At 44.7% G+C, this 15,105-nt stretch overlaps 1 protein-coding gene across 1 annotated transcript in view; it reads left to right on the plus strand.

The window, feature by feature from the left end:
• Positions 1–11,724, plus strand: part of rnf130 (ring finger protein 130) — a 15,337-nt gene extending 3,613 nt beyond the window's left edge. Inside the window, exons 3-9 of the mRNA XM_005948641.3 lie at positions 1,919–2,110; positions 4,267–4,517; positions 5,310–5,381; positions 6,174–6,250; positions 6,414–6,510; positions 9,785–9,971; positions 10,201–11,724. Of these exons, the coding sequence (XP_005948703.1) occupies positions 1,919–2,110; positions 4,267–4,517; positions 5,310–5,381; positions 6,174–6,250; positions 6,414–6,510; positions 9,785–9,971; positions 10,201–10,313 (989 nt within the window). The 3' untranslated portion in view covers positions 10,314–11,724. The remainder of the gene's footprint in view (positions 1–1,918; positions 2,111–4,266; positions 4,518–5,309; positions 5,382–6,173; positions 6,251–6,413; positions 6,511–9,784; positions 9,972–10,200) is intronic.
• Positions 11,725–15,105: the final 3,381 nt, after the last annotated feature.

Consider the following 15,105-nt stretch of genomic DNA (forward strand, 5'->3'; position numbering starts at 1 on the left):
TGTGCACGTGTGTGTGAGACACTGCAGAGGTTTTCTGGCTGCTGAAGGTCGGAGAGTCTCTGCTCCGAAGTGTCAGATTACAGTCAGATGGTCCAAGGACACTGCAGCTGCTGGCTGCAGCGCCAACACAGACACAGACTCACACACACAGACCTTCATGTCACTATAACTGCGACCAATCAGATGTGTAACAAAGTAAAATAACTGAGTTCAGTGTTTTTCCAGCTCAAACCACAGCAGCAGCTGAATGCAGCCGTTCCACAATAAAGACAATAACACAGTAGGGCTGGGCTATATCATACCGTTCACGGTAACACCGGTGTAATGTTGGGCAATGATAAGAAAATGAAATATTGCGATAGAATATGGGTAAAACGCGCGTGCGCAGTGCCTTTGTTTACATACGCACATGACGGTGACGCAGAATGAGAAGAGTGAAAGCGGATTGTTGAATGAAACGGATGAAGCAGAACTGGTTTGTAAAAATGCTGCAACTTCAGTGGTGTGGAACTGGTTTAGCTTTCATCCCTCAGATACACAACAAAGCACTATTTTTGGTAGCACATGGTAGCAGGCCGCTGTTATTACCGTGTTGTTTGGAAAATACGGCACACTTAAAATTAATCCTTTGATTTTTCTGAAAATCTACAGTGCCCCCTATAATCCCGTGTGCCTTATGTATGAATTCTGGTTGTGTTTACTGACCTCGAAATGATTTTATGTACATGGCGCTCGAAAATCTGTCGCACCGCTTGATGGATTGTCGGAGCATTACGGCTATCGTAGGCAGGAGCCTGGCGGAGTGATACGTACTGTGCTTCAACATAATATTACTGTATTGTGTGTGTATAACCTCTTTTTAAGTTTTGTGGATATTCTACATGGTTATGCTGAGGATATGTCGGCCAGTTTCCACTGGAAATGCCTTTTGGTTAAACTGTCAGCAAGGAATTTGCATTTGCACTGTTAAATTTTTATATAACTTTAATGCACTTAAAAAAGCTGCTTGTGTAAGTGAAAATATATTGATTTTTTTGGGGGGGTTTTGCACTAATAAAGTTGAGGAGTTGTAAAGTATTTTGTCTCGTGTCAATTATATTGTCAGTTATATCGTTATCGCAAATTTTGGAATGTATATCGTGATAAATATTTTTGGTCATATCCCCCTGCTCTATAACACAGAGAAAAGCATGTTGGAGCACCTGCTAGTGAAACCTGAGCTGAGTTCAAAGTTCACGGTACAGCTGCTGCACATCTCCTTGGTTCTGTTAAAATCAATGAGGTACTATAAGTGCTACAAAATGTCATCTTCTTGTCTGTCCATGTGTGTAAAGTCTGGTTAGCTGATTTAAACCAGCCTATAGCGTGCTCTGTCCCACGAGGACTGGACTCACACAGGTGGGCTGTCAGCTGACTCCCATGATCCTCTGCAGCAGGCCGACTTTCAGATTCACTCCTTTGAGGAGTTTCATGACATTCGATTCACGTAATCAACTCCCAGAAAATAAAAATAACTGAAAACCTGGGAAAACCTCAAAAAGTCTGAAGTTGACCCAGCGGGGGTGGGGCACCACACGTGGGTCTGAGCCCACAGATCGGATGATTTTTGTTGTTTTCATTATAGAGAACGATCAGCTTCACATGAACATCTGAAGTGATTGACCCGTAATGTGTCGACATGCCTGTTTTGGGGTTTAATGTGTTTTAACTGATGACACGCAGATCAGCAGCCAGCTTTGTTCTTGTTATTATTGTTTATGTATTGGTTAATCTGAAGTCTCAGTGTTTTTATTGATCATCGTTGTTTGATCTGGGAAAATTCACTCGATTAAAGATGAGTTATTGATCGAATGTTGAGCAGCTCACCTTTGAGTCGTTTTAGTTACACTTCATTAAACTGACTTTGGTTTCCTCTCAGTGGTCGACCGGCAAGGATGCGACCCAAACACTCACTTCCTGGTCCCGCCCCGCAGTGTCCATTGGGTGGCGCTGATGCAGAGAGGTAACTGCACCTTTAAGGAGAAGATCTTGAAGGCAGCTGCATACAACGCCACGGCCGTCCTCATCTACAACAACTCCCCAGAGTACACCGTCAAGATGGGACACGAAGGTCAGAGCGCTCACCGCACGAGCCAATCAGAGATGAGCGTTCACACACACAAGCATATTACTCATCTGAACAGGTGAAACGTTTACCTGAGTGTTAGCTTCACACTACAAAGATGGACGTATTCTCCACCCTCTGGTTTGTGAAGCACCTCCACATTTAGTCGAGTGTGTGCAGAGCTATGAGCTAAAGCTAGCTAGCTTTGTTTAAACTGGCGTAGCTGCAGACAGAGCAGGGAAGTATCAAAGTATTTGTACTTCCTCACTGTACTTCTGCATATCTGTGCTTTACTTGAGTATTTATTTTTCAGATAACTTTTGACTTCTACTTCCTTCAAACTAAATGTTTCTATCACATCAACAAACATCAGCGCACAAACTGTTTGTGTGCAGTTTGACTCATAATGTGTTGCAGCTGCAGATTTCACAGGAAGAGCTAACTTCACTCAGGGAAGAAAGACAGGAGAGGAAGAAGAGAACTTAGAGTTAAAGGGAAGGATGCTCACTTACAGCTCTATATGATGGGATGTTATATTTCTGTCTTATGTCCTGCAAAACAAACTGAGCTGACGTGTGAGTCAGAGGCTGCATGACACTTTTCTGCAGTTTGGTGAATGATAAACGGCTTAGTTGGTGAATTTACAGTAAAGCTCCGTGTTGGACGGCACACAGTGGCTGTGGTGATCAGAGTTAGCTTACATGAGTTTTAGCAGAGATGAAGTTAAGCTGATGATGCTTAGATTCAGTCATTAAATCCCACCTTCATGCTAACTTTGTATAAACTGTGTACTGTTGGTGTGGGGACTGAAGCATTGGGTTACATCCTGTTCAGTTGTGTACATCCACAAAGAGCTGCAGCAGCAGGTCAGCTGGTCACAGCCTGGACATGATTATTGAGCCAGGTGTGGAGGCAAAGTAAAAGTATTTGAGTACAGAGCTCGTACACTTTCACTTTGACTTCAACTTTTATCAGATTACTTTGTAACACCAGTATCAGTACTTGTACTTCAGTACAGAATCGCCATACTTTTGGCTACAGAGACCAAAGAGCGGCAAAGCTTTAACGACTCACTGTGGTCCCCCTGGTGGACGTTAGAGGAACTGTAGGCTTTTGTGCTGCAGTGATGGCTTCACTTATCTGGAGCTGGTTGGTGTTGGCGTAGCCCTCCGCCCCCTCATCAGAGCGCGGCCATGTCTGCGTGTAAAAAAGACGCCATGGCGGCAACAAGGACGTTGGTGTCCAGGTGTCAGGGCGCCTACAGCGATATCAGCGAAACAAAATTTCTGCTGTTTGAGTTCATAGCTCAAGCTCGTGCGCCACAATGTGATGGCATGCCGGGGTCACTGATCCTAGCATATTGATTTATTGGTCGCAGGATGGACTCACATCAGAGTGTTTCTGTTCATTAAAGTCTGACACTGGTTTGTGCTGCAGCATCGTCCCTCAGAGATGTTCAGGTAAGTGACGACTGCCGGGCGGGGGGTGGAGTCGATGTTCAGTCTAAATATAGATCAACGTGTCATTCGAGGCTGAGGTCACTGTGACCTCACACTCTGTGTGTGGGACAGAGCGAGGTGATGATGGGGAGAAACATCAGCACGAAGAGATCAACAGACAAAGAAACAAATTACAAAGCTGACGTCCAATTAGAGTTTCAGAAAACACAAACAGGAAGTACTCCATGTTAAGAACAGATTATTTATCTCGATTGTTGGGTGGTGTAAAAATAAATTAGACCCAACCGTGCTGGTCACGTGTGCACCGAGCTGATCGGCGTGACGCGTGCTGCCTTCTGAACATCCTGGTCTTTTGTATGAGCTTAGATTTCAGCTGGTCTGAGATCAGGGTTTACAGTGTTATGTTGGGCTGATTCGATAATCTGACCTGGAGTCTGGGTTTAATGAACATCGAGCAGTTTTTAACAGAAGAACTGCGACGCTGTGTTTAAATGATCTGAAGCATCTGAGCAGAGACCGTCACCAGAGTAACTGCTGTGTTTAAGTGCTCATGATACACATGCTTTTGTTTTTGCAAACACTTTTAAACTTGTAACGTGTGGTCAACCCATTAAAGCCAGTACACCCAGTACACTTTACTGTATGACTGTTAACACGGCGTCCCCGTCCCTGCTGCCACCCTGTTTCTGATTCTGTTTGCAGGCACGGGTGACATCGTGGCGGTGATGATCACAGAGGCATACGGTAAAGAGATCCTGGCCCACCTTGAGCGGAACATGACGGTTCTGGTCTCCGTGGTCGTTGGTCAGCGCGGGCCCACCAAGAACATCAACCGAGGCTCGCTGGTCTTCGTCTCCATCTCCTTCATCATCCTCATGATCATTTCGTCAGCTTGGCTCATCTTTCACTTCATCCAGAAGATCCGCTACACGAGCACTCGCGACCGCAGCCAGGTAACACGTTAGCCGCGGGCTGATGCTGCATTCAGGTACCCGAGTCTGTGATATCCGCTGTTGTGAGTGTTGTCCTCCTCCTCCTGTGAAGACTCTGAGCGGAGAGAGAAGCACGGTCTGATAAACAGTCTGTCGGGCTCTTCAGCAATCGATCACCCTGATCTCACTCAGTCCAGCTGGAGAAACCTTCTTCAGACACTTCCTGTTGTCACTTTGAGATCCTTCCTTCACCTCATCAGTATTTCCTGCGAGGATCAATCAGCCCTCTGAAGGGTTAACTTTCTTCTTTACTGTATTTCTGTACCAGCTGACTGCCCCTCTTCTCATGTTCTGCTCCCCCGATGTTCTCCTGGGACTTTTGTTCATATAGTTTGATTCGTTTTCCACCTCCAACATGGCCCTGCCTGCCATGTTGGTGTTTCCAAACCCAAGCCGTGTTTGTTTGGAAACCAGCAGTTTCCTTCACGGTGTGCTTCATGAAAGCATTCTTCATTTGACACACATTTACAGCTGTTACTCAGATGTTCTTCTTTTTTGGTGTTTCCTGCCTCATCTTTCACTGGCCCTTTGAAGAACAAAGGGCCAGTGAAAGTCAGTCTTTCTGTAGAAGAGCAGACTCTGAGTCCAGGTAGCTTCAGAAGAACACATTTGCTCAGAGGTTCACTGACTGACTTGGTAAAGATGAAGTTTGTTTAGTCGTGTGACTCGGATCAGAACACATTTCACAAAGAATCAAAACCCAAATCCTGGAAATGTTTGTGACTCTAACACTCTGTCCTCTCACTCTGTCAGCATCGTCTTGGAGATGCAGCGAAGAAAGCCATCGGAAAGCTGAAGACGAGGACGGTGAAAAAAGGAGACAAGGTGAGCACATGTGTTGGCTGTTTCTCCTTCACATGTGATGTAGGACCCGTGAATGAGGCTCCGAAACCCAGAAGGTTAAATTTACGTGAGCTTTCAGGCAGCGAGTGACGGCCTCTGCAGAGCTGTAACACATGGAAAGAGAGCTGCTGGAGCAGAACTGTCTGAAAAAGGTTTTTGCTCGATGAAGTTTCCACCTCACTCGTTCATAGACAATGAGCTCAGCGTCTGGATCCTTCACATCTTCGTTCTTTGAATGCAGCATGTGAACATCTGGTTTCCTCACAGCCGTTTGGTTAACGTGTCGCTGACGTTCAGATGAAACAGCAATGATGTTGTTCAGAGGAGAAACATAAATCAGAAAGACTTCTAACTGCGAGCCACTATCACAGAGGTAGGGAACGTTAGTCCTCGAGAGCGGGTGTCCTGCAGGTTTTAGATCTCACCCTGGGTCAGCACACCTGAATCACATGATTAGTTCATTACCAGGCCTCTGGAGAACTTCAAGACATGTTGAGGAGGTCATTTAGCCATTTAAATCAGCTGTGTTGGATCAAGGACACATCTAAAACCTGCAGGACACACCCCTCGAGGCCTGGAGTTCCCCCCTGTCAGAACAGCAGAGACAACATCACAGCAAAGCTCTGACCTGTTTCCTCTGTCTGTCGTCTGTCTGTCTCTGTCTGTCTGTCTGTCTCTGTGTGTGTGTGTGTGTGTGTGTGTGTGTGTGTGTGTGTGTGTGTGTGTGTGTGTGTGTGTTTGTGTGTGTGTGTGTGTGTGTGTGTGTGTGTGTAGGACACAGAGTCAAACCACTGTGCAGTGTGTATCGAAGTGTACCAGCTGAACGATGTGGTTCGAATCCTGCCCTGCAAGTGAGTCTGACCTTGTTGCTGCAGGCTCTCCAGTCTCAGACCAGTCTGGCTCTGTAATTAAAAAGTGTTTTATGAACTCTTCCTCGTTCTGTCTGCTATGTCTAATGTCGTGCTGATAACACGTAGCGTGATGTTTTTTGATAACACGCCTGTGTCTTTGCAGACACGTCTTTCATAAAGCGTGTGTGGACCCCTGGCTGAAGGAGCACTGCACCTGCCCCATGTGCAAACTGAACATCCTCAAAGCTCTCGGCATCACGGTGAGTCCTCGCTGACACATGGGCATGTTTGACACACAAAGACAGAGACACCCAGATGTGTTGTAATCCAAACCAGCGTTCACACCAGGCTGACGTGCACTCACCGTACACCAAGCTTGGCTAACGTGAAAAACTGGGTCTGTTGCAGATGAACTCGGTATTATTTCGATGTCTTTCTGCTGATAGGGTAGATTTTACAGTGAGGTAACAGAAATGTGAGTTAGGTAAAGAGACCAACATTTCCTCACTGTTTGCATTTATGTGCATTTTTCTATTAAATGTTAAAGACTTTTAACTTTATCCACGTTTTGCTTGTAGTTGAATGACTTTGTCTGCATTTCTGAGCTCTTTGTCTTGTTCACGGAGAAAAATCTCATCAGTTCTGGGCTTGAACATTAAGGTCAATGTCTGAGGTGGAAATGTGAAGGATAGCAGATGTGTGATCGTCACTGTTTCATCACTGAGAAAGTTTTTCTCCAAAGAGAGTTAATGTCTCCTGACGTGTGGACAGTTCTCCTCTCTGGGACAAAAAAATAAAAACAGCACCAGTCTTCAGCATTGCTGATTTTTAGATTTGACATTTTGAACACCTGCCAGTTTGTCCCGTTCCAGCCCCCGACTCTACAAACACACCTGCACTGAGTGCATTGCTGCCAGCTCCTCACAGTCTTGAGCGCTTTGGTTATCCCTCACGTGGGTGGCGTCACAGACATCGCAGCTCTCGTCCAGAGCTAGCGTCCGCTTTATTTTTCAGCTGGAGCTCCAGATCTCCTGCAGTGTCATCAGTCCACCTGAAGAGGCACGATCTAAAATGCTTCTTTTTAGCATGACAGAGTCCACCGAACGCTCTTTGATAAACTCTGAGAATAACCTGTTGTTCTTTTAAGAAAAGATAAAGCTGGTCCAGACTGCTCCATGTGAAGCTGCAGCTTTGGTAGCAAAGGTTCAGTTTTCCATTCCTGCTTTGCATCGATTAAGTTCTTGTGATTCACTGCGTTGAACCAATATTCAGACTGTAGCAATCTGCTGTCTGCACACAGCGTTACTTCACTGAATACCTACTGTCTCATCAAAAACTCTAAATTCATCTTTGTAGGCTGACAAATATCGTGCGCATTTACAGTAAAGCTGTATTCATGAGCAAACGTAAATATTTTTATTGTAAAAAGCACATTGCTTTTAAAAGCATCAAAGTTGTGATGCTTTGTCCAATAAAACTGCAAAAAACCAGTAAGCCTTTCTCTAACTGAAATGGGACAAACTGCATATGTGCACGTTTATTTATCCCACTCATCAGCTACAACAGGAAGTCAGGAGAGTCGAAATGACATTTGGATTGAAGAAGAGCAACGTGGTTTTGTTTTTTTGTTTTTTATCCTTTTAGGGATATTTGAGAGTGTACAATAGCTTTTCCAACCAGCCCATGTGTGTTTTGTGGGCTTTGAGAATGCGTTTGACCGCATCTCTTGCTACGCTCTGTGATGTTGTTTCAGGAATTTGGGGTATCCGGCTTGTTATTACAGGCCACTCAGTCCCTGTACAACCGTAGCAAGACTTTGGTTTGCACTAGAGCTGGGCGATATGAGATTTTTTCATATCACGATATGTTTTTTTCATTTCAGGCGATAACGATATCTATCACGATATAAGCCAAATAACTATATTTGTAAGATTTAAATGTGCCGTTGCTCACAAGTAAAATGTGAAATAATCAGCAGCTTGTTTTGATTTAAATATTTATTTCCCATAATAAGTTCAACAGGGTAGATGTACTTAAGGAACATGAGACTTTTTCAGATAAATAAAGGCAAATATTGCAAACTACACAAAAGGCAGCCGCTAAAGCGTTTAAGTTTCAAAATAGAACAAACGAAACAGACTAAATTGTCAATTCCACTTAGAAACAAAATATTAATTCTAAAAATAAATCTTAGTTTGTTTTACAGAAGAACAGACAAAACTGACTAACTTTTGTCAATATCAAATAAACTGAGAACTAAAAGGAAATTCTCAATCTCTCCTTGTTGTATAGCTTAGCTTTTCAAACAGTTTTAACAGTTACTTTAGTCTGACAAAAGCCGAATGACGAATTAGCGCTTCCAGTCAGAGACTGAGGCTACGTCCACACGTACACGGGTATTTTTGAAAACTGAGATTTTCCGTTTTCGTTTTAAAAAATAATCCCGTCCACACATAAAGGCAGAAATGAAGGAAAACGCTGCTATGAACATGCCAAAGCAGCAGGTGGCGCTAGATTCCTAACCGTGCAGAAATGTTGGCCAATCAGAAGTCTAGAAGCCTCGGTGGGAAAAAGTAAACAAAGCTGGGGCATAGAAGCAGAACCGAGTCGTATGTGTGGAGGGACAGTAACTGTGTGTATATGTAAGCATTTAAACACTGCAGAGAGTAGAATTAACAGTAACAGTATTGTAGAAATTCATTTCACCGAAACAATAACGTGGCGCACAGTGTGACGCATGCACCAGTTTATTGTATTTCCAGACTTGCTTTCGGCACAATTTACAGTGCACGCTACTCTGTTTTTTGTCAGACTTGAAATAGCCGAAATACCTTCACACTACGGAACTTCTATGGCTCTTCCGTTCGACAATCTCTCCGGCATTGGAACCATCATCTGTTTTCTCTTCGGTCACGCTCGGTTGATTTTTCTAGTCGGCACACTCATTTCCTCCATTACGCGCTGGCTCCATTACCCGCTGGCTGCTTCCCAAACAAACACACGTGCGGCTTGGCACTTGTGCTGTACGTAACAAGTCACGCGACGTGACGCTGCGGCTGTGATTGGTTCGGCTCTGCGCTACTTAATTTGGATTGGCTGACCTTTTTTTTTTTTTTTTTTTTTTTTTTTAGAGGACAAGAGCGGCGAGGTCTATCGCGATAGCTTAATTTCTCTATCGAGTAAAAGTTATATCGCGATACATATCGTTATCGTTCTATCGCCCAGCTCTAGTTGCACTGTCAATTATAACTCAGACTTGTTAAGTATCTGAAGTGTAAAGAAGGAGATGATGGATGGATGGTAGAACACTGGAATTCGTGCATTTGTCTGTTTTAGTTTGATCAATTATAGGAAATATTCTTGCTTAAATATGTATTTAGACACAGAACTTTTCCCTTTGTTAAGCCCTGGAAATAAAAGTGCAGGCTGCATCAATGATGCAACGCAGTGTTTCTGAAGAAGAAAATGTCCATCTATAAGACATCAGGTGTGTCTGAATTATACCTGGGAGTGACTGCCTCTGTCTGTCCTCAGACCAGTGTTCCCTGTGTGGACAGCGTTGTGTTGGATGTGGATCGTCTCGGTGCCAGTCAGGCACCTGGCAACCAGAGGGCGCCCCTTAGTGACAGCAACCAGCCATCCATCAGCCTGGAGCCACTCAGCCCCACCCATTCTGAGGTCACGCCCAGAACACCTGCCGATATCACTATCGCCGTGACCAGTAAGTGACACGACAACAGAGTAAAGACAACATCTGTAATTCACTGTCACTGCAAATAAATGTTCTAGGCAAGTAAAAGACAACTTCATGTGGATGTAGAGCAACAAGTTTACAGTGCAACTGAGCAACGTTATCCAGCAACCAAAGTAAAACTGAAAAGTAAAGAGTTATGCGTCTGCATCTGCTGCTGAGTGAATTAACTCTGATGGACGTTCTTCTGTCCTTCCAGGCGGCGGTCGCTTCTTCAGCAGGAACTCCATGTCTCCTCGCAGCGTCGTCTGTGAGATGGAGCTTCCGGATATACAGGCTTCGCTCGACCTCTACGATGACAACAAGTCCTGAGGCTGGTTGTCATGGTTACTGCCCTCCAGCAACAACACCATTCCAGTTGCTGAGAGATGTAGGACATTTTATGGACACAGGAAGTCTTCATATAGTGTTTCCTGTTTCGGGGGGGGGGGGGCGTTGAATCTGATCTTTAACCATCATTTATTCTACCAGATTTTCTACAAACTGAACACATCCGGGTCTGAATCTGGGTCTCGATCCTGGTCTGGATCCCACTCTTGAATTAGAGATTCTCGTGTTTGTTTGTTTTTTCCTAGTAGAGGGAAACTAGAAGACGTGGAAGCAAACAAATCAGCCTGAGCTGAACCAGAGCACCTGAATCCAGACTTCCTGCCCACGTCTCTGTGTTCAGGCATAGCTCTGGCTGACTGATGGTGACATCATTAACAGGCTCCTGAACCCTGTAAAGGCCTGGACCTGGACCACAACTTTTTCTTGTTTGTAAGTGCTGAATGAGATCTGTAGTCCTCTGTGTCCCTGGACAGAACAAGAGCCAGATGAAATTCTGGACCCGGATCTGGACCTGAACACTAGACCTGGACCCTAAACAATCATGTGGACTTTAATAGTGTTAACTATTAACTCCCTGTAGCAAAAAAATAATTAAAGAAAAGAAATTTAATAATGATCCAGTTTGTCTGTAGATCAAGCGATGTTATATTAAAGGACTGATCCACCACTTCAGGAAACCTCCCAGTGGGTGTGGCGTTCCTCAGGAAACCGTTCTGGGTCTTCTGTCCTCAGATTTAAAGAACAACGCAGCATTTTCAGAAACCTCATGTTCCCGTCTCAGAGATGGGTAAAGATGAGGAATTTAATTCAATCCAACCTATGATGTTAGCATAGTTTAGCACAGAGGCTGAAGCCGAGGGGAAACTGTTAGCCTGCTGTAGACCGCGACAGACTAAATATAACGTGGACACCGAACACCTCTAAGAAGTTAGAGGTTTTCATTATTTTCAACTATAATGTGATGCACATACTGTTTAGTCACTATTAATACGGGTACATCAGTCATCCTGATCAACAGTAAGCAGGCTGCTGAGCTGCTAACTAATACTAACAAATGCTGATAGTTGCTAACATGTCTGTGCAGTAAAGACTGGGGGTCCTGAAGTGAGGGACTGCTCCGTTAATGTGTATTAAACAGCTTCTGAATTACTCATTCTGTTATTCTAACAATAATAATAATCAGTATATAAACAGCATAATACAATCTGTAACCTGACTGATCGATCAGTATTATCTCTGAAGTGACCTGAAGTCCTGCAGGACGCTCAGCTGCTAACTGTCTCTCTGCCTTTGTCTCTTTGTTTCATGGTGGTGGTGATGAAGAAGGACGTGGCGCTTTTAGTTCACTGTGTCTGTACTGCCTCAGCATTAAATGTCATCAAAGTGTCTTCAACATGCAAAGTTTCTGTTTCTTTGTGGCCAACTGAGCCAACCTGAAGAACCTGCCAAAAAGAGTAATCTACATCAGAGACGGGGTATAAAAAGAGCCGTGCTACTGGTCAGATAATGTCATTAAAAATGCTCCAACAGCACAAACACAGTCCAGATGTCCGGTTTGGGGCCTAAAATTAGCAGAGTTTAACCATCCACCTGTCACTCAACAAGGCCACGCCCCTAATATTGCCTTATTACAATTTAAACAGGTGAGTTCTAAAAACATACGAAGATGTACGCAGACAGCTACATAATGAAAGGACGTGATCACATGTTAATCAGAATCAATACTTTATTGATCCTTGGGGGAAATAATTTTTTGTTACAGTGCTCCATTATATACAAACATTAACAAAGACAGACAACACACTAACTAAGAATAGCACCATATATACAGGCATATATGTACATAAAAGTCACTTATTAATAAATAGCTGAAAAAGAACAAGTGCAAGAAGGGTGTAGCTGTTGCACTAAACAGTGTGTTAGGTGGAGGAGTTGTACAGGGAGCCACAGGCAGGAATGATTTCCTGTGTCGTTCAGTGGTGCATTATGGGTAATCTCAGTCTCTCACTGAGCGTGCTCCTGTGACTGACCAGCATGTCATGGAGTGGGTGGGAGGTGTTATCCAACATTGTCTTTATCTTGGACAGCATCCGCCTCTCCGACACCACCTTGAGGGAGTCCAGCTCCATCCCCACAACATTACTGGCCTTACGGATTAGTTTATCGAGTCTGTTGGCATCTGCGACCCTCAACCTGCTCCCCCAGCATGCAACAGCATAGAGGATCGCACTGGCCACAACAGACTCGTAGAAAATCCTGAGCATTTTCTGGCAGATGTTGAAGGACCTCAGTCGCCTCAAAAAATAGAGACAACTCTGGCCCTTCCTGTAAAGTGCTGTGGTGTTTGTAGCCCAGTCCAGTTTATTGTCAATGTGTACTCCAAGGTATTTATAGTCCTCCACAATGTCCACACTGACCCCCTGGATTGAGCTGCAGATGATTCTGCTCACGTGACAAAGGAGTTGACCACAGCCCGGTACTCTGTCTCATCATCCCTGCTGATGCATCCAACCACCGCAGAGTCATCAGAAAACTTCTGAAGATGGAGGTCTCTGTGCAGTGGCTGAAGTCTGTGGTGTATAGGGTGAAGACGAAGGGGGAGAGGACAGTCCCCTGTGGTGCCCCTATGCTGCTGATTACCTTGTCAGACACACACTGTGGGAGGCGTACATATTGTGGTCTTCCTGTTAGGTAATCAACAATCCAGGACACCAGAGAAGCATCCACCTGCATCGCTGTTAACTTATCACCCAGGAGGGTCGGCCTGATGGTGTTGAAAGCACTAGAAAAGTCAAAAAACATGACCCTCACAGTGCTCGCAGGTCAGTGCCACGGGCCTGTAATCCTGGGGGCCACTGGGACGTGGCATCTTTGGAATAGGGACGAGGCATGATGTCTTCCACATCACTGGTACCCTCTGCAGACTCAAAGAAAGACATGCAAGAGTAGTTGCAGACAAATATAACCCTTTAACATGTTCCAGTGAAACATGGAAAACAGCTTAATGTTGTTTTGTAGCTCCTTCAAGGTATAGGCAGGAAAGCTTTTCCCAGTTCAGTGTGAAAAACAAGTTAATGTTAAAGTGTCCTGTAACCTGATTGTAAGTATTCTGCTTTAAAAACAGTCAAAGCAGGCAGCCTGTGCAGCTGAGCCTGGAAATAGAGTCAGCTGTCAGGAATCATAATGCACTGTGATACACAGAATCAAAAGGCTTCAATGTGGCTGTAGAAGCATATGAACAATCAACCATGAAAGATTTATCTATGAACTATAAGCCTGATAGTTTCAGTCACCTAAAATATCATGCACTTTTTTATATCACCGTTCACAATAAGTTAACGGGTGATGAGGGAAATGATCTTTTGTGCTGTCTTAACTACACTCTGAAGCCTCGCTCTGTCCTCCTTAGTGCAGCTGCTGTACCATACTGTGCTACAGTAGGTTAGCAGGCTCTCAATGAACGAGGGGTAGAAGGTCAGCAGCAGGTTGGAATTCAGCTTGTACTTCCTGAGGACCATCAGGAAGTGCAGCTGCTGCTGCTGTTGTCTGTCCAGGAGATGTCAGCAGAGATGAGGACACCAAGGAACCGGAAGGTGTGGACCCTCTCCACACACTCCCCGTTGATGTAAAGGGGGGCTAAGTCAGTGCTGTACCTCCTGAAGTCGACAATGGTTTTGTTAGTGTTCAGTGTCAGGTTGTTCTCCGAACACCAGGATGCCAACTTCAGGACTTCCTCTCTGTAGGCTGCCTCGTCTCCCTTTAAGATGAGTCCGACTACTGTGGTGTCATCAGCAAACTTGATGATGAGAATGTTGTGGGTCGAACTGCAGTCATGGGTGTAGAGAGAATACAGGAGGAGGCTCAGCACACAGCCCTGTGGGGAGCCGGTGCTCAGTGTGCGAGTGGAAGAGAAATGAGGGCCGAGGCTTACAATCTGGAGCCGGTTTGTGAGAAAGTCCTTTATCCAGGCACATGTGAGAGGAAGGAGGCCAAGAGTGACTAGTTTGGTGATGAGGATGTCCAGGATGATTGTATTGAAGGCTGAGCTGTAGTCCACAAAAAGCATTTGGACGTAGCTCTGCCACCTCTCTAGGTGACTTAGCACAGAGTGGAGGGCTGTGGCGATGGCGTCTTCTGTGGATCTGTTTGCGCGGTATGCTAGAGTGACCAACTGTCCTCTTTTTCCTGGACATGTCCACTTTTCATGTTCTGTCCGGGGCTTTCGGGGGGATTTTCGAGACTGATGAAAATGTCTGGGTTTTCCTATAGGCCTACATATGTATGATGTCATCTCCAAGCTGCTGCTTTCCAAGTCACTTTCTGCACTCGCAGACAGCGTGCAGCAAAGTGCCTGGTGATGTTTAAAAGATGCCAAAGTTGCAACTGCAGCTTTTCAGACAAACTGCAAAAGAAATTTCCCTCATACCGTCCCGGTACTGGTAATTTTCTCATACAGATGAGGCCTTGTTTTGGTACCCTTATTTAATTCCAGAGGTTTTTAAGTTGGGTTTTTTTTTGCCCTTGTTGACTTGTAAAAGCCTATATGACATTTTTTATATCACCATTCATTAACCGCACAGAGAAGGCCTCATTTAAATATGTTAAAAATTTCTTTAAGTAAACATTATTGAAGTTCTTCAGTACTGGGCCAGGTGTCCTCTTCTTTGGAAATCAAAATATGGTCACCCTAACTGGTGGGGTCGAATTCTGGGGGGAGGAAATCCTTGATGTGCTGAAGGACTAGTCCAGGGGTCGGCAACTTTCGGTTCCGGAG

This window comes from Haplochromis burtoni, unplaced genomic scaffold (assembly GCF_018398535.1).
Source record: "Haplochromis burtoni strain Fernald_Lab_line unplaced genomic scaffold, NCSU_Asbu1 Contig_601, whole genome shotgun sequence".
NCBI lineage: Eukaryota > Metazoa > Chordata > Actinopteri > Cichliformes > Cichlidae > Haplochromis > Haplochromis burtoni.